Source organism: Typopeltis vanoorti, chromosome 17, assembly GCF_054136105.1.
Source record: "Typopeltis vanoorti isolate ZY-2024b chromosome 17, IOZ_Tvanoo_1.0, whole genome shotgun sequence".
NCBI classification, from domain to species: Eukaryota; Metazoa; Arthropoda; class Arachnida; order Uropygi; family Thelyphonidae; genus Typopeltis; species Typopeltis vanoorti.
Genome location: NC_143565.1, coordinates 10,643,462 through 10,669,832, shown reverse-complemented (window position 1 = coordinate 10,669,832; position 26,371 = coordinate 10,643,462). Strand labels below are relative to the sequence as shown.

Genomic DNA, 26,371 nt, shown 5'->3' with positions numbered 1-26,371 from the left:
CAGCTGTGTACTACATAGATGGAAAGGTACTCCAAGAGATTGATGAGGCTAGGGACTTAGGGGTATTGGTAGATAAGGAGATGAAGTTCAGAGGACACATTGCTAAGGTGTCCAAGATTGCACATAGGATTACTTGGTTGTTGAGGAACACACTGACATCCAGAGATAAAGAGGTTATTATTCCCCTTTATAAAGCATTGATACTTCCACATTTGGATTACTGTGCTCAGGTCTGGTCACCTGGATTCCTTGGAGATGAGGAGGCTGTGGAGAGGGTTCAGAGAAGAGTGACCAAGTTGGTGAGTGATATAAAAAATGCTCCCTACATTGATAGATTGAGAGCTTGTGGATTGCAGAGATTGGCTGATAGGCGAAGAAGAGGGGATATGATAGAAACATTCAAATTACTAAAAGGTTTTTATAGGATTGATGCAGGGGAAATGTTTCAGCTGTGTGATAGTGATGGAAGAACAAGAGGTCATCTCTGGAAATTAAAGAAGAGTGTGGTTAACAAAGGTGTCAGAACAAGGTTTTTTGCCTGGAGGGTGGTGAATGAGTGGAATTCATTGCCTGACTTTGTTGTGAGCTCTTCATCTGTAAATGAATTCAAGAAGAGATATGACAGATATTGTTTTGCTAGTTTGGGTCTCCCGCGATGAGTCTACTGACTCCATGGAGATACCCGTAATAATAATAATAATAATAAAAATGTGAACAAGTTCCTTTTTTCCCAACCACTATAGATTGACTAACCTCTTGTGGACCAGGTTTAAAATAGCTTGGTATCTTTAACATATATATATGTATTCAAGATACCAAGTATTTTATATAAACTTGGTTTTTAATCCTATTATCAAGTAAGTCAAGTTTGCATTACTTCAACCTTACCATTGTCAGGTCTGGCTCCCAGTGACAAGACCTCAATAAAGGTCGAAACCAGTATGGGTGGTGACCATTGCCTTTAATGCATAGCAACATACATCTCTGCAAGGGGTTGTGCTTTACATTAAGGGAAAAATACTAAGGAAAGTGATCAGAGCTTAATCCACCATTACCACGAGTTGCCTAGAGTGGTACTACAATGAGTTGCCTCAGACTTGCACTATGTGCAGGCACAAACTTGACTTACTTATCTGTTTGCTCACTTGGGAAATAGGATTAAAAACCAAGTTTATATAAAATTACTTGGTATCTTGAATACATAATATAACCAAATTAAAAAACTTTCTACATATATATATATATATATATATATAATCAAATGTGTTTGTATAAATTAATTCTGTGAAAAAAAAAAGTTAAAAACTTCATGCAGGTTGTCCAAGTCAGATAAGATCTGCCTGAGTGTAATGTGGCTCAGCCAGATTAGTAAAAGTTTTATTACACTTCACCATAACATGGCAAATGGTGCGACTGCATTGAACTGGCTGAAGATACGTGAGAAAACAATAAGACAGAACAAGAAAAGAGGCAAGAACATTAAAAACAGCAGTAGCTGATTCTTTAATGGGGAAACCTATAGAAGAAATACAAACGTTTCAGCTATTTAGGTAAACTTTTTAGTGAGGATATGTCCAATTAAATATGGCACTTAATAACATAATAAGCAAAGCTAGCACGGTTACAAGTCAGCAGGATAAATTTATATGGAATAAGAGAAAAATTAGAACACTAAATAAGCTTTATACAAGACTGTGTTAAACCAATTTGAACTTATAAATCTGAGAGATAAGTTAGGAACAGTTGATCTGAGATGAAATAGAGTTCTGAGAAAAATTAGGTAGTTGGACAGATTGTAGATTCATGATAAAAATGAAGATTTTGACAGTGCTAATCTCAGATGGTATAACAGAATGGCTGAAAAAAATAATAGCAAAATTCACATTGATACAAGGGTAATAGGTGAAAGTCATCTGTGATACACCAACAAACACATCCAAATTAATAACGGCAATAAATAGCAAGCTAAAGGACAGTTGCCCCAATCGTGTGTACATGCTCAACCTGACTTAACCTTTGCACAAAGGGAATATAGATGCCAACTCCGAAGACAGCTAGAAGAAAAACGCCAAAATGGAGACAAAATGGAGAGTTTGTAGTCTATAGTCCAGCTGGACTACAAACAAACCAAACTAGTGGAAAAACCAAGTGACGCCACTAGTAGCCACCAAGGAGACCGCAGGCACTGCATAGGAAACTTACAAGACCCTTGCGGTCAAAGCCATGCCCCACAGACTCTTGCATATCCACTACACCAACATCTGTGGTCTCAACTCCAACCTTAATAGTGTCCACTATCATCTGCAGTCAACCAAACCCCACCTACTCTTCTTAACAGAAACTCAAATTTCACCTTCCCCTGCCACTATCCACCTCAACCAACCAAACTATACACTATTTAATTCCTTTCGACCCAAGGGTGGTGTGTGTGCATATATCCGCTCTGACATACCCTGCCAGAGAGCACCTAACCTAGAATCGTCCAACTTTTACCTTCTTTAGCTAAAAATATCCTTTCTCCACTCAGTCAAATTCATCTGCTGTCTCTATCGCTCTCCTAATACCACCAACCACTCCGAGCTCTTTAATTTCCTCTCCTCAAAAGTTTATTTCCTCCAGTCCCACTCTCCTAATAGTGAAATCATCCTCCTAGGTGATTTTAATGTCCATAACACCAACTGGCTTTCCTCTTCCAGTTGTACAGATCCTGCAGGCAGAGATGCTGAAATATTTGCCATCACCAACGAGCTTATACATATTGTTCACAAGCTGACCAGAATACCAGATAACCCAAATCACTCCCCAAATACCCTAGATCTCTTCCTTACCAATGACCCTTCCAAATATACAGTGAATGTAGTGAGCCCCCTGGGTAATTCTTACCACAACCTAGTGCTCACCTCCTGCCCCATGCAACAATGCTTACACAGTCACACCTGCACAAAAGTAGGTTGGCATTATAACGGTGCCAAATGGGACAGCCTCCATGACTACTGTGCTTCATTCCTGGTTGGACTATTGTTTGCAGTCTTCCAATCCAAACATATCACCAAAGTAATCCTCACTGGCATGATACCATACATTCCCCACACTTCTCTGAACTGCCATCCCCTATCCAAACCATGGTTCTCCAAGAGATGTGCCAAGGCTGTACAAATGAAAAATCAGGCATACCACAACTGACTCAAATTAAGAACTCCATCCTCCATCAGTGCCTATACTGAAGCCTGAAACAGATGCAAAAAAAATTATCAATGATTCCAAAATAGAATTTGAACAGGCAAAAAGCAGGAAACTTGCAGCCTGTCCTAGCGGCAGCCATGCCTTTTGGTCTCTTGCCAAAGCAATTGGTCGCAACTTTTGCCCTACACTACTCCCACCCCTATCATACCCAGATGGCTCAATTACAACATCACCCACAGAAAAAGCTAGTTTCCTGGCTTCACACTTTGCCTCCAATGCACGCATAACTGACAATGGCAAATGTCCCCCAGTCATTTCAACTGCCCAACATACAATGCCCCCTGTATCCTTTCATCAGAAAGAGATCATAAACCTGTTGTCAAAAATAGACACAAAAAAAAGCTCTTGGCCCTGATGGCATTCCTTCAGTTGTCCTGAAGGTCTGTGCAGCAGAACTGACTCCTATTCTATGCCGTCTGTACATCACTCTCTTACTCCACTGGTATATATCCCAAAGTCTGGAAATTGGCCTATATTCAACCCATTCCCAAAAAGGGTGAGAAATCGCTGCCATCTAACTACCGCTCTATCTCACTCACCTCAATCTTATCTAAAGTGATGGAGAAAACCATCAGTTCTCAACTCCTACTCTACCTCAGAGGCATAGCTAGGAAGGGGTGGGGTGGGTCTGCGCTTTGAACCTTTTTGAATTTTTGCAGTTAATTCTAAAATACAGTCTCGAGAACTCATTTCCAATTATTGTAATACTACTGCGAATTTTTCTCACAATTGCTGTAGCTGTTGCTAGTTGTGAGAGGAGTTTTTCTAAATAAAATAGATTAAGAATTACCTACATTATTATGAAATAGACCTTGCCAATGATTTTACTCACAGAAAAGCAAGAAAAATAACATTTTAGAATGTTGAAATTAAAGTTTTACTTCAAAAATAAACATAGTGTTTTAATTTATTTCCCTATATGTTCTTTTGATTTTTGTAGTATTTTTGGTGTGTATTGAGAGGGGTGACAAACTCAGGGACTGCCCCGGGCAGCAAAAGCTCTAGCTACACCACTGCTCTGTCTTGAAGGTACCCAGCTATTAAGCGACCTCCAGTACGGATTCTGTCGATGCCGATCAACAGGTGACCTGCTCTCATATATCATCCATCACTGGGCATATGCCATGGAAAAATTTGCCGAATCCCAAGTAGTTGCACTTGATATCTCTAAAGCCTTTGACCGGGTCTGGCACAAAGGCTTACTAAGCAAACTTCCATCATTTGGACTGTCTCAGGACTTCTGCAGATGGATTGCCATATTCCTGTCTAGATGCACACTATGTGTGATGGTAAATGGCTCCCTATTCTCCCACCAACCAACTAATGCTAGGGTCCCACAAGGTTCAGTTCTCTCACCGACCCGCTTCCTTCTGTACATCAATGACCTACTTCAGTTGACCTCCAACCCAATACACAGTTTTGCCGATGACAGCACTTTGTACTCCTCCCTTTCATTTGATAAACCTTATCCTACACAACTCACTTCAACCCACAGAACATCAACCACAATTTCCCGTAATTCAGACCTCCAAGACATCCTCCAATGGGGCTCAGATAACCTCAACTTCAATGCTAGTAAAACCCAGTTCTGTCTTATTTCCCACAAAAAAGAACCATTTTCCCCCAGTATTATTTTTGATAACACTCAAATTCCCAGACAAGGTGAAATTTCTCTTCTTGGAATTACATTGACATCAGAACCATTGCCTCCTCAGCTTCCAAAAAAATTAGGTTTTCTCTTTCGCTCAAGATGTTACTTCACTTCAAAACAGCTGTTAACCTTATACAAATCACAAATCCGCCCAGTTATCGAATACTGTTCTCACATTTGGAGTGGGGCTCCTAAAATCTCCCTCAAAATGCTTGACTCAATACAGAGGAGAGCAATTAGACTAATATATGATCCATCTCTTACCAACTCGCTTTCCCCCACTTTCACATAGACGTTTAGTCTCTGCAATTTGTATATTCTACAAATATTTTCATGAAAAATGCTCATCTGAAACAGCATCAACAATGCTCCCACTCTGTACTAAACTCATTGGAACACACACACAGCCACTACCCAACATCCCTTCACAATACACCTTGAAACCCACAGAACAAGTTTCTTTTCATTTTCCCCCTGATGTATTTCCCAAGGAATATGATATTCAGGCTTTTAAATCGAATGTCAACAAGTTTTCCTTTCCCATCCCACTACCCATATATGATACTAAAGTACTATAGGTTGACCAGCCAACCTCTCGTATATGAGCCCAACATAAAAAAAAATAAAATAAAATAAATAAAAAAATAGGAAAAAGACAGAGGAATTAAAACCTACATGGATTGATGCAATTAGAAATGTGTTATAAGAATATTAGTGTCCTGACAGTTAACAGACTACTGTGGAAATGGTTAATAGGAAGTTAGTAATTATGTAAAAATGTAGTCCTATCATTGTATTCTGTATTTTCATTTCTTTGTATTCTAACAGCATTGCTAATATCATTAATCTTTGTCATTTCATGACAGTTGTCTTTTATTGTCTTAGCTGGCACTTATCCCAGTGCATGGCAGCAAGCCTATATCCAATCTTTTTCAAAAAAGGAAATAAAAGTCTATTGTCAAACTACTGACCAACTGCTATTACCTCTCCAAAATAATGGAGAAAATTATCAACCGTCAACTTCCTCACTTAATAATAGATACTCGTCAGTTAATCAGCAACCAGTATGGATTCTGCCAGTCAAGATCCACATCAGAGTTCTCAGTCTAGATTAAGGGTCGGCAACTTTTTTTTCACTGTGGGTTAAATTTTGCAATTTGTATGCTCAACACTTAATTCACGGTCATACAGGGAGAGGGGGGTGATGTTAGTAAAAAAAAAAAAAGTTTATAAATCAAGTACTGAGGATTACAGAAAAACAAAACCTGTATTTTTCTCTACAGACGAATATTCAAATTGTTGAAATAATTCATTATATCAGTTACTAGCCCAAGTTTTATTAACCAAACATGATTATCAAGTTGCAGAAAATTTTTGCCTAATTCATTTTTGCCTAATTCATTTCAAAATATTTAAAAATATTTAAATATTTTTAAATATTTTGAAAGGAAACAAAAAGGCTATGAGTGAGGATGTGAAGGAATTGCTTGAGGTAGCAAAAGAGAAGAGTGAGAGAGTTAGGTTGGTGAGTCTGTTGCCGCGGTATGACAGTGAAGAGTATAGGAGGGCCATAATTGCTAATGACTTTATGCGTGAATTATGTTTGATGAGTGGTGTGGAATGAGTTCGATGGGCGAAAGGATTTATATAAAATGGATGGTTTACATTTGAATGGATTTGGTGTATGGAGACTTGAAAAGGTGTTGTCGAATGTAGTGGAAGTGAATGTGCAGAATCAGGGAAACGAGAGTTATTAAGGGGGAGGGGGAAGTAGATATGCAGATTTTAGGGAGACAGTTGAGTATGTGAATGTGTGTAATATGCTCAAGCGAGTAGGAAAGACCACGAATCAGAATGGGACAGTTAGTATAAGGCATCAAGGTAGGGATGGGACTAACGGCGTCTGCAATTCATGCATACTAATGCTAGGAGTATTAGGAACAAGAAGGAAGAATTTTTGGCTGGTTGGCACTTCCAGACCACAGGTTATGTGGTCTGGAAGTGCCAACCAGAAATATGGCTGACAGAAGATGACAGCTCGTGGGATTGAATGTGAGGGGTATGGTGTATGTGCAGGAGTGACACGGAGAATAAAATGGTGGGAGGAGTGTTATTGATGATAGCTGATGAGCTACAGCCAAGAAGAATAGAAGTGGAACTGCAGGATAGAGAAAAGAGCACATTTGAGGCTATTTGGTGTGAGATTGAAACCAGCAGAACTAAATATACAGTTGGGTGTTGCTATATATACCAGGTGATGGAATAGATGGTGGAGACAGTATGCATAAGCAAATAGAAGAAATAAGTGGAAGGAGGGTAATTATTATGGGAGATTTCAACTATGGTAACATTGATTGGAAGGAGGAGAGGACACGTGGGAGGAAGGAATTGGATTTTATGCGGTTATTAAGGGATAACTATCTGTGACAGCATGTAATGGAAAATACTAGGGATCAGAGAGTGCTTGACCTGGTAATTGCATCTGAGAATTTGGCTGTAACGAATATGACCACATTGCCACTAATTGGTGAGAGTGATCATAGGGTCTTGACTTGGAAGGTGGCTAATTCCACATGTACCCCATTTTACAATTAAAATGGGGTACATGTGGAATTATTGGGCTGGTAAGTATGACAAGCTTAGGAGATTGATTGGTTCAGTGCCATGGCATGTACAACTGCAAGGGCTAGAAGTTGATAGTGCATGGGAGGCGGTTAAGAAATGTTTGCATGAAGCAATGGCTGATTGTATACCTAGAGTCCGAATAATAAATCAGGTAGGGGTTAAATGGATGAATAACACCATTAAGCTTGAGCTGCAAAAAAAGAAACAACTATGGAGGGAATTTAAGGAGAAAGGTGACCGACAGGCACATGAATGGTATAAAGTGCAGGCCAGAAAGGTAACGAGTGTGGTAAGAAAAGCAAAAAAAAAGGATTACGAAAGAACATTGGCTATGCAGACTAAAGAGAATCCTAAACAGTTTTTTCGATATGTTGCAAGTAAAAGAAAAAATGTATATGGCAGAATGATTTTAAAGAATGCCGATGGTAGGGAGGTAACCGAATCAGTTGATATAGTTGAATTACTGAGCAAGCACTTTGCAAGAATATATCTTTCAGGTAGCGACATTGCAGAAATGAATGAACCAATAGATTATACAAGAATTGTGATGAATGAAGTGGAGGTGTTGGATCCTACTTCGTTTCAATCTATACTTTGGATCCGACATTGTTATTACAATGTTCTTAACCTAAAAAAATAGTTGCTAGTTGATTTCTAATACAAATATAGAGAAAATTTATATTTATAGACTGCACCACTCTATATCTGAATTAGTTCAAGCATTGAAGATAAATCAACCCTCAACTATTTCTCCTTAATATATATACTGGCTGAGAATATTTAACTTACTTAATTTACCCGCTTTGGTTTGAATATTTTATGAATGGTGCAGTAAAAGAGATTCAGGCAAAATACAACCTTTGATTAACAAAAACAAACATTTAATTTTAGAATCACAAATTATACACTTAAGATCAAAATACTAAATAAGTTATTATAAACACTTCAGCCTTTCTGACAATACTGTCATACAAACTCAGACATTGGTAAATCAGTTATCTCTAATACAGTCTTCTCACAGTTCTTTAAGTTCCAAATACAATAAAATCGCAGTAACACCATTTTACAAGCAAATACTTTTAAATTTACACTTAAGCGAATGTTCACAATAGTTACTGTTAACATAGGGAAATTCTAGGATGAAACTCACACACTTCTCTGTATAGGAATATTAATGGTTGGAATAATCTTACGGATAATCTTTTTTCTTCATAAACTTACACACAAACACTTTTTATAACTATAAACACTTAAATAGTATACAGCACTCATTAAAATAATTCTTCTAAGCAATAACTGAATTAATCATCGGTCACAATACACATAAACAAACGTTGTTGCATAAAGTACTACTGATCACTCATGAAATAAGGCAACACACAATAATTCCTTAACTTGAGGTTTTATATGCACAGCTGTTCATTCTTCCTGCATTCATTTAATTCCTTAGGCAATATATTTCTAAGCACAGCTAACGGTAAACCTCAACTTTACAGCCTCTACTATTCGCTAATAACTCTGTGCTTTGCTTCAAGGTTCTGTATGTCCTTGAAAGGTCGGCCCTGAAATTGAATCTCAACTCAAATATCGCTAGTCTATTTAGTAGTCACTCAGCTGTCTTCCGTAGCTATAATTGTTATTCTACAATTTATTAGCTAACCGCCTCTTGACTAGTAGACTTTATTAGCTGCTTGAGTGACTTGCCGACTCACTATTATCGCACTGTGATTCCCGAATGCTCCGATTCCAACCTAATACCAATCCTCTCCTTTCTCTCTCTAATCTATCTCTTAACAATTTCAGCGTTCATCGCTTATATATCTGTTCTTCCCGCCTAAATTATTTTCGTGATTTCTTTCTAAAACTTTTTTCAATAAACCTTCTCCTCACGTGGTGTTCCAAAACGTGCTCGCTCTTACATACTTCTCCATGACAACAAAACAAAACATAATAAAATTGAGGTATTGCATAATGCTAAACTTCTACAAATAGGAATAAATAAAGAATATTTATATTTCAATTAATGCGCAGTTAAATTATCAAATACAAGTTCTTATAATATTAACATAGTAATAATTAAAATAGCCTAATAATATTTAATACAGTCTTATCACTATTAATACATATATCTTTGATTAAATAATTAGATATTAGACAAAATTAAAATAGTTATATGAATATTAAATTGTAAAATAAGTTGTTTACAAGTCTAGCCTTTGTGATGGAAGATCAAGTTGGATTCTGAAGCAAATAATAATTACTCTAATCTCTACATAATCAGAATCCAACAGAGGTGAATAGTCTATTGCAAAACCTCAATGTCAATACATCTGTGGGATTGGATGGTATACCAGCTCGTGTTGTATGTGAAGCAGCTAAAGAATTGTCAGTACCCTTGACCATTTTGTTTAATTTGAGTCTTGGGTCTGGGTTAGTCCCGAGGGGGTGGAAAGAGGGGGAAAATAGTTCCACTGCATAAAGGAGGTTCCAAGACTGCTGTTGTAAATTACCGACCGATTAGCATATCAGGAATCGTTGTCAAGGTTTTGGAGAAATTAGTCAAGAGAATAATACAGGATTGGATAGATGAAAATGGGATACTGTATGGGGGACAACATGGTTTTGTGAATGGTAGATCATACCTCAGTAACTTGCTCACATTTTATAACACAGTGACAGCTGAACTGGATAAGGGTTTACAGTGATTCTACTGGACCTTGCCGAGGCCTTTGACAGGATACCGCATGGAACTCTAATCAGTAAACTGGAGCAGATGGGGATGGATATAGGGTTGGTGAGATGGATAGGAGGGTGGTTGATGGAAAGATACCAGAGAGTGGTTTATTCAGGAGGGAGTCCAAAAGACGGCTTGTGACTAGTGGTGTGCCACAGGGTTTTGTTCTTGGACCACTACTTTTCAATTTGTTCATTAACGATATAGGAAAGGATCTGAGAGGAAGTGTTCGCTTGTTTGCTAATGATGCAAAGTTGGGTAGAGCAATTGTGAGTGCACAGGATGTCAAAATTTTGCAGGATGATTTGGATAGTTTGGATGACTGGGCTAAGGAGAATGGATGTCAATTTAATGTGGCAGAGTGTAAGGTTATGCATTTTGGAGTGAAAAGATTAGCAGCAGTATATCATATTGGTGGAACTGTACTCCAGGAGATTGATGAGGCCATGGATTTGGGAGTGTTGGTGGATAGGGAGTTGAAGTTTAGGGGGCACATTTCACATCAAATATCTGTGAAAAAAAGTGGCTAAATCAACTCATCAAATCACTTATTTGCTGAAAAATACTTTAACAAGCAGAGACAAACAAGTTATTGTTTCTCTATATCGAGCCTTGATAAGACCCCATCTAGACTACTGTGCTCCACCTCCTCCCCATCAAGAAGAAACCCTGGCACCCAGGGTTTCTTCTTGATGGGGAGGAGGTGGAGAGGATCCAGAGACAGCAGGTCTGTGGAATGAACCTTATGAGAACAGGTTGAAGATTTGTGGGTTGCAAAAATTGGTTGATAGGCGGAAAAGGGGTGATATGATTGAGACATTCAAATTACTGAAGGATTTCTGTAGGATTAATCCCGAAGATATTTTTGAGAATAGGACTGGTGGTGGGAGAACTAGGGGCCATACATGGAAGCTGGGCAAGAATGTGGTTAGCAGGGGTGTTAGAGCTAGGTTTTTTACTTGGAGAGTGGTGAATGAGTGGAATAAGCTGCCATAGTCTGTTGTGGGTGCTATGACTGTGAATGAGTTCAAGGCGAGGTATGATAGATACTTTGTGAATGTCGAATAGTTGTTCTTGACATGATGTTAGGGCCTCCCTCGATGAGTCTGTCGACTCCTTGGAGTTGCCCGAAATAATAATAATAATAATAATTTCATTTCATCTATACAGGCTACAAATGTGATGTTGATTGGTGAAACAGTGTGTGTAGATGATAGCAAATTAGAAGCGGTATGGAATTGTATGAGAACTGGTGGCGAGTTAGTGGTGGGGAGAGTCAGTGGTTCTCTGTAGTGATGCGGAGAACACTGACACGTAGAAGTAAGGATGTTTTGATGCCATTGTACAAAGTTTTGATCAGGCTACGTGTGGAGAGCACAGATTTGGTCTTCAGGTTTTCAAAAGGATAATGAGATGTTGGAGAGTCCAGAGACAATTGACTACATTGGTTTCTGGTGTGGAATATGAGGACATTGAGAGAATGCAAATTACAGAGTTTAGTGGATAGAGGAAGTAATTACCAGATTAATGTGGATGAGATTTTTCATAGAATATCTGGAGACAGGAGGGAGAATGAGAAGCCATCCCTGGAAGCTATATAAGGTGGGTTAAGAGCAAATTTTTTGCATGGAGAATGGTGAGTGATTGGAATGCTTTGCCTGAGATGAGTTCAGGGGCAGCATTTAAGTTGAGGTATGATGAGCTGTTCATGTGAGAGTGGGACCCTCCATGATGAGTCTCTTGATTCCATGGACATCTGTTGATGATGATAATAAAATAAATATAAAATTTTGTCTCTGCTTTGCCATCGAACTTCTGAATGTAACAATAGATCTCCATATCCTAAGTCCATATCTTCCAATAAGAATTTGAATTGTCTGTGTATGAGAGCTGAACGTGCTTTGATTAAATTCATTATAATTACCACAATATTCATAACTTTACTTGTTTTGCAGATACCTCAGCACACAGGCTTTCTTCATGAATTATACAATGAAATGATAAAATTGGATGACAAAGTTTATTTTCTAAAAGCTTTATAAATCCAATATTTTTGCCACACATCAGTGGGGTGCTATCAATTGTTACAGACAAGAGTTTAAGTCTAATCATCTTCCTTCACCAGAATCTTTGAAATCCATATAGTTTTGAAAAATATTAGATCCTTTAGTAGTATCAAACATTGATTAATGTGCATAATTCTTCTTTGAATTGTTATGATTTAATTTGGCCTAACGAACCACTATTGCCAAATGAGCAATATTGTTAATATCAGTACTTTCGTCAAGAACCATTCTAAAAACATCACATGACAATAGATCATTTTTCATTTGCTCTTCAATATTTTTTCACATATCATCGGCTGTATGTTGAACAGTATGAGCTGACAAATGCATTTCTTTAATTCTTAATTATATTGTTTTGATTCTTAAAATCTTTAAAAAGTTCATTAGCACAGTCAATAAAAGCATTTTTCAGAAAATAGGCATCCATAAAAGGCTTTCCATATTTTGTAATACATAGGGATGCAATAAAGCCAACTTTTGTTGGTTTTTTATTGGGAATGACTCATTAAAAAAAAAAATAATAAAATGGCTGGCCTGGTTGGCCGAGTGGTTAGCGTATCCGCTCTTCAGCCAAAAGGCTGCAGGTTCAAGTCCTGCTGTGGGCATGGATGTTTGTGATTGTCTGTGAAAATATTAGTGGTGGTGGTTGGCGGTAGGTGGTGTTGGTGTAGATGATGAAGGTAGTTGCGGTTGGTGAGGTTACCCTCTCTCGATGAGTCTTTAAACTCCCTGCAGGTGTTATGTAATAATAATAATTTCCATGTGTTGTCTCATAGTTCCAGTCATTAATAGTAATGTGTGCTGTTTCTAAATATTTTTAGTAATTAGTAGTAATTCTTTCTCAGATAAACCTCAGCACAGCAGAATAAAGTGTGTACACCATTTATGCTGTAATTTGTAATTACATTCATTTAGAATTATATTTCTTAGACTTTTTTAATAAAAATAATACATAAGAGGTGCATATTTCATGGATTACACATGACCACCATTTTTTTATATATTTATTTTTTTTTTGTTACATTAATTTATGCTCAAACTCTGTTAAGTCTGTATTATAATATTCTATGATTTAATATGTCCATGTTTATATTCCTGATAATGACTTGTTCCTGCTTGATTTTCATTTTAGTTATCTGTTCAATTGTGGAGAAGGTACACAAAGATTTTCAAATGAGCACAAGTGAGTAAATATAAATTCAATATGAAATTTCATTATATTCTAAGAAAATATCATTATCAAACATTCAACTTTCTTTATGTATTATTCATACCCCTGGTGACATGGATAACAACATGAACTAATGGACAGATGTCAAAACCAAGAGAAGGCAGGTCACATTGATATTTCATTTTACAGAGCTTCACACTTGAACCATTGCTGTTTAATTTGTGCATTATCATTTCAGACAAATTATGGAGACTACAACCTTGTTAGAAATAATTATTTTAATTTCCCAACGTTTCGACTTTCATATTAAGGTCATCATCTGGAGTATACACACACACATATATATATATACACAGAGACATGCTATATTATATTTCACATAGTATGCTATGTGAAATATAATATAGGTTATTCTGGTTTGACCTCTAGTGAAAAAAAAGAATTAAATAAGAATTAATATAATTATTTCTAGCACGATTGTAGTCTCCGTAATTTGTCTGAATCAGTTAATTAATGCTGATCACTGTGTAACATTAAATGAAAGGATTGTGCATTATCAGCAATATAGGAAATTATTTTAAGGTGATTATCCAGTTTGAAGATGATGCAAGTCTGGGGAAGGCTGTAGTTAATAAAGATGCAGCACTATGTTTATGAGGAAGAATATACACAAACAAATATGAAAATCTTCTGATGGTCATATACATTCAATCAAATAGACCATATTATAATCAGTAAAAGACATAGGAATTCCCTTCAGAATATCTTGAGTCCTAGAGGAGCTGAGTTCTTAAAAATATATCAAGAAGGTGGCAAGATATTCTGGAGGTTGTTGAAGAAGCTTAGAAATGAAGGAAAGAGTGCTATAAAAGGAATTAGAGATGATAAAGGTGACATGAAAACAGGAGAAAATGATATCCTTGAAGTATGGAGTAGTTACTTTGAAAAACTACTAAATGAAACAAGCAGTGATGACAGCACAGTGGTAAAAAACACTAACCAGGCATGCAGTCAGGAATACATATCCATACCTGAAGTAGAAAAAAGCCATCAAAGGCTTTAAATGTGGAAAGGCAGCAGGAGTAGATGATATCCGACCAGAGATGCTGAAGTATGGTGGTATCAAAGTCTTACAGTGGCTTCACTGCATAGTTCAAAAAGGCTTGACAGAGGGACGAATTCCTGTTGATTAGTGTAGAGCTCTCATAGTACCCATATATAAAAAGGGAAATAAAACTGAATATGAGAATTACAGAGGTATTTCCCTACTGAGTGTTCCTGGCAAGATTTATGCAAGTATACTTGAGAAACGGTTGAGAAAAATTGTGGAAGAAAAGCTTGGTGAGGAACAAATTCAGGCCAAATAGAGGCTGTCAGGATCAGATTTTCACTTTACGACAAATAGTTGAGAAAGCATGGCAATATAACAAAGTTCTATATTTAAGTTTTGTTGATCTGGAAAAGGCATATTACAAGGTGCCAAGAGAGAAGCTATTCAATATGCTACAGTTATATGGTGTCAATGTGGCATTATATCAAGCAATAGTTTGTCTTTATTTTAGTTGTAAGTCAGCAGTTAGAATTGAAGGAAGTACAGGAAGATGGTTTAATGTTAAATCTGGTATGAGACAAGGATGTACATTATCCCCTCTGTTATTCATGTTATTATGAAGGAAAGTGGTATTAAACATGATATGAAAATTCATCATCATCAAATTCCTGCCATGTGCCGTCAAGGGGTGTACAGGATATGATAGTATTACATGAAAAATTTACATCATTACTAACTTCCTATCTACAAATTTTCCTCCAAATCAGTCTGTTACTTGTCAAGACTCCAACATTATCAGATCTTATATTTCTATTGTCTAAGGCACTTTGTACAGTATCAGTCCATCTATATCTTGGTCTTCCTCTGGGTCGTTTTCCTGCCAACCTGGCAGAGAACACTTGTTTTGCTAATCTTTTCTCGCCCATTCTGTTTAAGTGACCATACCACCTGAGATTAGCTCTGCTAACACATTCCTTGATGCTGACAATGTCCAGTTCTTTTCTGATATCCTCATTTTTAATATGATATTGCCATTTATGCCATCTGTTCATGCCTCTATCTTTCTCAGGACCCAGGAAGGTGAGGATTGGACATTAGATCAGAAGCCCTGGTCGGTTCTCCTCATTCCTTTAAAGGCTATGTGGAGGTCTCCTCTCAGTTATACAACTTTGACCCTTATCAAAATTGGTGGTATTAATGTTAGCTCTTTGCTTTATGCAGACGATGTTATACTTCTAAATAAATCTGCCACAAGTCTGCAAGATTCCCTGACTAAATTGAATAACTGTTGTAATAGATATGGTATGAAGGTCAGCAATAAAAAGACAAAGACAATGAAAAAAGGCAGAATCGTTGAAGATGTCAACTGTGTTGTGAACAGAAAACCTGTGGAACAAATAAAACAGTTCATCTACTTAGGCACGATTTTTAGTTAAAATGGTAAATTAAATATCGACATAGACAACAGAATCAACAAAGCTTGTATGGTAGAAGTCAATTGAATAAATTCATATGGAATAAGAGAGAAATTAGTCGGAACACTTAACTAGCTGTATACAAGACAGTGTTCAAACCAGTTTTAACTTATGGATCTCAGAGCTGGGTCAGAAGTAAAACACTTGACTAAAGACTAGAGACTGCAGATATGAGAGTCCTGAGAAAGATTAGAGGCGTGAACAGATGGCATCAATGGCAATATCATATTAAAAACGGGGATATTAGGAAAGAACTTGACATTGTCAGCATCCAGGAATGCGTGAGCAGATCTAATCTCAGGTGGTATGGTCACTTAAACAGAATTGGCGAGGAAATATTAGCAAAACAAGTGTTCTCTGCCAGGTTGGCAGGAAAACGAACCAGAGGAAGACCAAGATATAGGTGGATTGATACGATACAAAGTGCCTTAGAAGATAGAAATATAGGATCTGATCATGTTGGTGTCATGACAAGTAACAGACTGATTTGGAGGAAAATTGTAGATTATTAATGATGTAAATTTTTCATGTAGTACTACATATCCTGTACACCCCTTGAGGGTACATGTCAGGAATTTGATGATGATGATACATGCCTCCAATAGATCTTATCATTCACTACATCATTTGTTATCTTCCAAAACTATCAAGCAGAATTAAAGAGAAATATACAAGACAATCATTAGATCTATTGTTTTATATGGTACAGAAACTGGGAACATAGCAACCAAGATGCATAAGCATTGCAGATCTTTGAAAATAAAATCCTTGGAAAAATCTATGGATCTGTAAGAGATAACACAACAGGTGAATGGAGAAGACATAACCAAGAACTATATGAACTCTATAGATCCTCATTTCTAATTGATGAGATTTGAGCAAGCAGATTGAGATCGCTTGGACATGTGGAGAGAGAATGGCTAAATCAGCATTCAAGATGAAGCCTGATAGTAAGCAACCCAGAGGTAGACTACAAATGTGTTGGGTGAATAATATCCAAAAATGTTTAGCTGAGATAGAAACCAGAAGTGTAATGAAAGAGCAGCACAAGACATGAAGGAATGGAAGAAGTTGGTACTTGCAGCAAAGAACCTTAGAGATTCAGATAGCTGAAGAAGACAGTATGGGCAAAGGATAATGGTTGGTAGGTTCATGATTCAAGTTGCATGTTACACTGATGGAGTACTGCAAGAAATTGATGCTGGGGATTTTGGGAGTGATGGTGGACAGGAAATTTGAAGTTATGGAGGGGGCCATACTGCAAAAATGGATATAAGAGCTTAAAAAATTACTTGATGTTGAAGAATTCACTAGGCTCCAATACAATATGGAACATCAAGACAATGTGGAACCACAGAAAACATGGCAGAACAACATCCTATATTTACACATTACTGAAAATGTATAAATGTAGAATGTTTCATTAGAATACGTTTATAAAGAGTGAAAACTTCACTCCCCTAAAAAGTAAGTGTTGTTAAAGTTAGAGATTTTTTATTTACAATAGGTAAATGAAAAAAAAAAAATAATACTAATTTAGTCTTGAGTGTTCACTCAAGACTAAATTAGTATTATTTTTAATTAGTATCAAGACTCAGGAGTATTCACATTATTCTGAATACTCCTGAGGGCTTCTTTCCAGCAGGTGATGATAATATTTTAGAGACCGGTTTTGTATCATTTACTTTAATGATCCATATAGATAGTTTTTCAGTTTTGCCATTATAGGTTAAATATGTATTTTCACTAGCAGAGCTTGACAAATATGCACACTTGCCTGTGCCTGTGTTGAGTAGATTTTGCTAGGTGGCAAGTAACTGCAGACTGAACAAAATAGAATATTTTTTTATTTAATGCAAAATAAATATCTTCTCCAACCACAGTACAGCTAATCATTTTGTGCTACTGACTTATTTGGGACATAGATGGGTCAATTTTTTGGCATTGTGAGTAGGGTTTTTTGCATAAATTTGTTGATCCTTGGTCTCTAGTACCGTGTCATGGGTGAGGCAAGAAATAGACAAGTTGAGAATTTTGCTCTGAGGATCCAACATAACTTTATGCTACTTGCCCCTAGTAAACATGATCATCAGTTTCCTGATATGTATCCTCAAGGAGTATACAGAATATTATGACAGTACTACATAATTAAGTTTACATTATTACTAATTTCCAGTCAACTGTTTTCCTCCAAAATAGTCTATCACTTGTCATCACTCCAGTATTGTGTGTCTTATATTTCTATCTTCTCTGTCCCTTCTGATTTATCAATCAACCTAGTCTTGGTTCTTCCTGTAGGGCTTTTTCTTGGCATCAAGCACCTGTTTTGCTAACATTTCCTCTCATTCTATTTAAGTGAACTACCACCTTGCATGATCATGCATTCTTGAATGCTAACAATGTCAAGTGCCTTCCCAATATCTTCATTTTTATGATTCTATTATTGATGCCGTCTGTTCGCTTCTCTTTCCTCAGAAATCTCGTATCTGTGATCTCTGGTCTTTGGTCAACTAGTTTATTTCTAATCCAACTTTCAGATTTATAAGTTATAATTAGTTTGAACACTGTCTTGTGTTACAGCTCATTTAGTGTTTTGGTTAATTTCTCTCTTATCCTATATAATTTATTCAACTAAATCTCTACCATTCCAGCTTTGTTTCTGTTTTCTGTTTCTATATTTAATTTGCTACTTTACTAAAATTTGTGCCTAAATAGCTGAAATATTTTACTTGTTCTATAGGTTTCCTACTGAGAGTGCAGTTGGAAGATGGTTCATCTTCCTGCCTATTTTCATAGTTTTGGTCTTTGTATTGCTAATTTTTATGCAAAATTTGTTACATCTATTATTCAGTTTAGTTAAAGAATCCTGGAGACTTGTGTAGTAAATTTGTTTATGAGTAGTCCAGCATCTGTATCACCCACACACACACAGAGACACATTCTGCTTACTGGCTAAACTTTGTAATTCACCTACCAGTCACTATTTTTGTAATTTGCTTCTGGATCCTCTTCACTACTACTTTTATATCAAAAAAAAAAAAAAAAAAAATGCAGGAAGCCAAATCTCTGTGCATAATAGGCTACATCGAAATCTCTGGGTGTAGCCATATTAAATCCTTCTAGAGATTGATAGCCTCTTTATACCTGCTTATCAGTGTGTTTCTTAACATCAGAATGATTCTTTGGATGCCCACTTTCGTGATGTCTTCTGAACTTAGCTCTCTCTATCCACCAATATCCCCAAAATCTCTTGCTTCATCACTCTTGCAGTTACCTTGGTTATGGACAACCTGTCTGATAATGTTACCTCATCCAGTGCTCTAATACCCCAGGTCCCTTTCATCACATGCTGTTTTAGGTAATTATCTCTCAGCAACTTGCACTCTTTTCACCTCATGTCCTTTTCTCTATCTCTGTCCCCATAGTTGACATCTATAATGATTACACATCCTTTGCTCATCAAGCTTATATGCTGATACATGTCATCCACTTTTCTTCCCCCCCACACAGCATATATCAACAATCCACTATATAAATTGGCCTGACTCACCCTAAATAGCATTAAACGCACTGCCTCTCTCTCTCTCTCTCAATCCATGTTTGTGCTTAACTTCTGCTCTTGGTGGTTGCAGGCCTTTAGCTTTAGTATTATCCCTTCTCTGTCCTCTGAAAATACAAACTCTTTTATTTTAACCCACAACAGTATCTTTCCCTGTCCACGAAGTCTTACTAAATCTTATTTTTGGCAAAGTTAAACAAATCAATGTCAAAACCTCACTTTTTTTCCCAATGTTTCTGGGATTAGTACATATGCATCCATTGCATATTCCCCTGGGATCACATTCTGATCTTTGTTATTCTCACACGCACTCATCTGAAAGATTGGCCCTGCACACATGCTTCACTTCAGTCTAATAACTTTAATTTCCCTGATTTTGCATTTCTATTCTCTCAGTGACACCTTATCTATTCAAGTGCAATTCATCTGTCATATGTCCTTTTATCTCCATTCACATCTGTGATGAATACAAAAGGCTAAAACTGCATACTATTCTTGACTCCTGCAGTAATTACCTTCTCAATTCAATCCCATCATATTTTGGTATTAGACTTATAAACTTGACTCTTTCACTGTTCTGTTTCTTCCTGTAACTCATATCCTTTATTCCTTCAACTTTGAAATCATTTGTTCCTGCCAAAATTAACTCTATCTTTTTTGTCTTTGTATTCTGACAGCATTGCTAATGTCATTAATCTTCAAATTGAGAAAGCTGATTTCATTATGAACTCAACAAGGATATCCCTAATCATGGAATCATCGTACAGTATTATCTCCTCAATCTTCTATTTTCATTAATGCACTCCTTACTCTTTTCCCATTTACCTCTCCTTTCTGGCTCTTCTCTGCTGTTCTTCAAAAGATTTCATGTAAGCATGTTCTCTCTCTCTCTCTCACACACACACACATTGTGGCATCTAGCATTTCTTCTCGCCTTTCACCACTTCTTTTATATTATATTCTGATGCTTATGTTTGTCATTATAGTTTGTTCACCTTCACTCATTCCTATCTTCATTCTCAACATTTTTCACCACTTTTCACCAACAGTCTTCTTCACTTTTGCTTACCATCCACAAAACTCTCACTTACGATAGTTAATGCATCACACATCCAAACACACACTGCATCTCACAAAGCCCCTCATATTAAATTGAACAATAGTGTTTGACCATTCTCCTGTTACATTTTGGTGCCATTACCTGAACTGTAATATATGTGGGGGGGGGGTCTGGAAAGTTCTGATAAACATCTAGAACAAAAATGATATTAAAGCATCTGATATAACCACAAGAAAGAAAATACTAGCAGCAGAGTTATGAAGTTAAATTATGTTCTTATAATCTTATATCCTCGTATGTTCTTTCTTCTGATTATATCAGTTGCTCTAATATCATTTTTGTTCTAGGTGTGTATCAGAACTTTCCAGATCCCCCCCCTCCCCTCATATTAAACTAAATGTAAAAATGCATGCCAACTCTGCATTCTAAATTAAAACTTATAAACTACATCTAACAAATTACACATTAGTTCTAATTAAAAATTCTGTCATGTTGTACCATCATTTTAAATCGTTGATTGATTCAGCTAGAGAGGCATGTGGTGAGGTTGTCTGTAAGGATAGAAAAATAAGAACTTCTTGATGGACTCAGGAAGTTAGAGGAGTGAAGGAAAAGAAGAAACCATATCAAAAGTTCCTGGCAAAAAAGTCAGCTTCTGTTCTTAGAGAATACAGAGACAAATGTGAGAAAGCTAAACACTGTGCAAAACTAGCTAAACAGAAGTCATGGGAAGACTATGGTAAGAACATAGAAAATAAATATCAAGAAGGTAGCAAGATATTCTGGAGGTTGTTGAAGAAGCTCAGAAATGGAGGAAAGAGTGCTGTAAAAGGAATTAGAGATGATAATGGTGACATGAAAACTGGAGAAAAAAGATATCCTTTAAGTATGGAGTAATTACTTCGAAAAATTGCTAAATGAAACAATCAGTGACATCACAGTGGTAAAAAAACACTGACCAGGCATGCAGTCAGGAATACATATCCATACTTGAAGTAGAAAAAGCCATCAAAGATCTGAAATGTGGAAAGGCAGCAGGAGTAGATGATATTCGACCAGAAATGCTCAAGTATGGAGGTATAAAAGTCTTACAGTGGCTGCACTACATTGTTCAGAAGGCCTGGACAGAGGGACAAATTCTGGGTGATTGGAGTAGCTCTCATAGTGCCTATACATAAAAGGGAAATAAAACTGAATGTGAGAATTACAGAGGTATTTCCCTACTGAGTGTTCCTGGTAAGATTTACATAAGCATACTTGAAAAACGGTTGAGAAGGATTGTGGAAGAAAAGCTTGGTGAAAAACAAGCTGGATTCAGGCCAAATAGAGGCTGTCAGGATCAGATCTTCACTTTACGACAAATAGTTGAGAAATCTTGGGAATATAACAAGAATTTATTATTATTATTTGACACCTCCAAGATTCATCGAGGGAGGGCACCTATTCTACAACTCTTCATCTCCATCATCTATACCAACGACATCTACTGCTAGCCACCACCACTAGTATTTTTTTGTTTTTGTCTGTAAATTGCGTGTGACCTAAAGGCCGATTTGTCTGTATGTATTTGTGTATGCATGTATTTGTATTTAAGTTTTTGTTGATCTAGAAAAGACATATGACAAGTTGCTTAGTGCTGTAAATGGGACATTATATCAAGCAATACATAGTCTCTATTTAAGTTGTAAGTCAGCATTTAGAATTGATGGAAGCACAGGAAGATGGTTTGAGGTAAAATCTCCACTATTATTCATTATCTATATGGATCACATTATGAAAGAAAGTGGTATTAAATCTGATATCAAAATTGGTGATGTTAATCTCAGCTCTTTACTTTATGCAGAATGATATTATAATTCTGAATAAATCCAGTATAAATCTGCGAGATTCCCTAACTAAATTGAATAACTGTTGTAATAAATTTGGTATGAAAATCAATAATAAAAAGACAGAGAATGAAAATAGGTAGAACATTGAAAACATCAACTGTATCCTGAAGGATGAACCTATAGAACAAGTAAAACATCTCAGCTATTTAGGTACAATTTTTAGTGAAGATGGTAAATTAAATATGGAAATATACAACAGATTTAGTAAAGCTGGTATGGTAAGAAGTCAGCTGAATAAATTTTTATGGAACAAGAAAGAAATTAGTCAAAACATTAAATTAGCTACAAGACTGTTTTCAAACCAGTTTTAACTTATGGATCTGAGAGCTGGAATAAATAAATAAATAAATAAAAAAATAATGTTAGAAATAAAACACTTGATGAAAGACTGAAGACTTCTGATATGAGAGTTCTGAGAAAGATTAGTGGAGTGAACAGATGGCATCAATGGCAGTATCATTAATAATGAGGATATTAAGAAAGAACTTGTCATTGCTAGCATTCAGGAATGTATTAGTAGAGCTTGTCATTGAAGTTCTGATAACATGGAATATTGACAAATAACATATTAATTTGGAGGAAAATTGTTGATCCGAAGTTAGTAATGGTGTAACTTTTCCATGTACATGAATACCTTGTATAGCATGGTTTTGAACAACGCTGGTTTTATTATTACACTTATCATTATTACACTAACATTGTCAACACTGACCGGCGATTCCCGGCCGCTGCAAGTGATAGTCGAGAGCCACGTTTATGCAGTAGTTATTCGATTGGCTCTCACATAGACACGTTCTTTCCCAGTGGCATTTTATTATTTACGTTAATATTAGTATTTAATATTTTTTTATTATTTAAGTATGAGTGAAAAGAGACAAAACAAAGAAGGCACTGTTGGAGTAACAAAAAAATGCAAGTGGTTGACATTATAGAAGAAACTTGAAATTATAAAATGTCACGAGAATGGCGCTTCATTTGCTAAAATAGCATGTGAGAATTCAATGAATGAGTCATCTATACAAACAATTATTCAGAGCAAAGAAAAGATTAAACAACATGGAATGAGCACCACTTCTTATATGTCAAAAGTGATCACGAAAAATCGATCTTCTACAATGGAAAATATGGAACGCCTTCTAATGATCTGGATTGAAGATTGTAATCAGAAAAAGATTCCTTTGAGTCAAACGATAATCCAGGCAAAAGCAACAAGTCTATATGACAAAATAAAAGAAAATGAAAGCGAAAATGAAGGAGACACAACCAGTGAAACTTTTATAAAAAGTTCTACAATTTCAAAAAGCGTATGGGACTCCATAATGTAAGAATCCAAGGTGAAAGTGCAAGTGCTGACACTAAAACTGCAGAATTATTTTCCAATGAATTGAAGGAGCTTATTGAGAAGGAAGGCTACACAGATGATCAAATTTTCAGTGCTGACGAGACTGGCTTGTTCTGGAAAAGAATGCCATCGCCCACATTTCTAGCAGAGAAGGAAAAAACACAAGCTGGGTATAAAGTGTCAAAAGACCAATTGACACTTTACTAGGCGGTAATGCATCAGGTGATTTAAAATTGAAGCCACTGTTAGTGTACAGAGCAGAAAACCGAAGAGTTCTTAAGGGCTTTACAAAGGACAATTTTCCTGTTCATTGGCGTTTGAATAAAAAAGCGTGGGTGACTCGTTCAATTTTCGAAGACTGGTTTAAAACTTGTTTTTGTCATGAAGTTAAAAGCTATTGTAAAAAGAATGATATTCCTTTCAAAATTTTGCTTTTATTAGACAATGCGCCAGGCCACCCATCTCTATTGACTGACTTAGATGAAAATGTCAAGATTCATTTTTTCCCTCCAAACACAACAACAATTCTGCAGCTGATGGATCAAGGCGTTACTCCACTTTCAAGGCTTACTATTTAAGACAAACTTTTGCTCAAGCTATTAAAGCTGCAGCAGACGAAGATTCTTGAACTTTGAGTGAATTTTGGAAGAAATTTAACATAAAAGATGCCATTCAAAATATTTATGAATCTTGGCCAGAGCTGACTCAAAGCAACATGAGAGCCATATGGCATAATATCTTGCTGCATTGATCTAAGGACAACACAGAAAGAGGAAATCTCAACAGAAATTGTGCAGATGAGCAAAGATCTTGGTTTTACAAGTTTAGATTGTAACAATGTGAACGAATGTATTGATTCTCATTCAAATGATCTGGATGATGAAACCCTTTTAGAGTTGGAACAACAACGAGCCTATGAAGCAGAAGAAGAAGATGACCCCACTGATGTCATGGTTGTAGAATTTTCCTTTGCTGACCTTTCAACTTTTGTGAGAAAAATCGATGAAGCTTCCGACTTTCTCATAAATGCCGACCCTAATTTGGAAAGAAGCATCAAAGTGAGACAAAGTCTCAATAATGCCATCAAATGCTACAGAGATCTAGTACTTGAAGAGACAAAGAAGACAAGGATGGTTCAACGAACACTGAAAGACTACTTTAGTAAAAAGTAAATTACTGTATGCTAAAATTGAAGCAATATTTGTTTTGTTTTCTATAACTTTTATATCAGTTTAAAAGAATTTTATTTGTTATTTAGTTAATAAAAATACCAATTTTTTTTCATTTTTAAATATTTTTATTATCCTAAATTTTTGTAATAAATTAAATTGAAAACGTTTATAAATAGACCTCGAACAACGTGGTTTTGCATAGCGTGGACGCTTCTTGGAACCAATTAACCACGCTATAAGGTATTCCTGTACTATCATAATTATCCTATACACCAGGCCTGCACAACTTGATTGTCTTTGAGGGCCAAACCCAATTTGTATCACCTGACCAAGGGCCAGATCATTTCAGACCTTGAATCTTAGACTAGCCCACTGCAGCTAAACTTAAGTAAATTTGTTAGTCGGTCTACAGTAAATTCTAATTAATATGCATATTTAATTTTTTTAAAAAGTTACAATTAAAATTATAATCAAAATGATTTACAAACAGATATAGCTGCAAAATTTCTCAATAAAAACCACTTAAACATAAACACAAAGTTTACTACTAATTTCACTGAGAATATCACACTTATTCTCAGTGAAATATCTGTGACTGAATGTCATATTGTGACATTCAGAATGTTTCAATGTGACACATTGGATTTATTTGTTTCCACTATTTTATCAAAGTTTGGTGTCATGTTTGAAGTAGCCGTTCTTAATATGGCCTCTAAATTGATATCACTTAAAGATGAACGCTGTTTGGTTTTCTTCAAGTTCATGACTGAAAATGTTTGTTCACAAGTATATGTGCTCCCAAACATACAAAATACCTGGTAGGCAGTATCCAACAAACTTTTAAATTTATCTTGATCCAGAATAGAATAGAACTCTTGTAGAGTACTCTCCCTATGCTTGACCCAATAGTTTCAGAACACTGGCTATCAATAACTTCCATCTGGAGTTTGACAGGTAGATTTCCTGCTTCGACAGAAAATGGATCCTCGATCACTTTTATGCAGACTTCGTCTTCATTATTCAATGGCATTCTTTTCTGAAACTCTTCACTTAGAAGTGATATGTGCTTCTTATATTTTCCACCCACCATTGAATGATATTCTGATGGAATATTCTGTCAACAAGTTAAGAAATGTGATATATCCCCCTTAGCAACTTGATTTTCAAAGAAACTTAATTTCATTTTAAATGCCTTTATAATAGTCATTAACTGAAAAACAAACTTATTTTTTCATTGAAGCTGTAAGTTAAGGTCATTCAAGTGACCCAAAATGTCACACAAGAAAAATTAAATCTTGATTCCATTCTTCAGCTATTATTTTTGGGAATTTTT

The 26,371-nt window shown here is 36.2% G+C and overlaps 1 protein-coding gene across 2 annotated transcripts in view; it reads left to right on the top strand.

Moving 5' to 3' along the window:
- Nucleotides 1-26,371, top strand: part of RNaseZ (ribonuclease Z) — a 336,200-nt gene that overhangs the window by 4,377 nt on the left and 305,452 nt on the right. For both annotated transcript variants that reach the window (XM_090407253.1, XM_090407252.1), the window contains exon 2: nt 13,452-13,502. In XM_090407253.1, the coding sequence (XP_090263379.1) occupies nt 13,452-13,502 (51 nt within the window). The remainder of the gene's footprint in view (nt 1-13,451; nt 13,503-26,371) is intronic.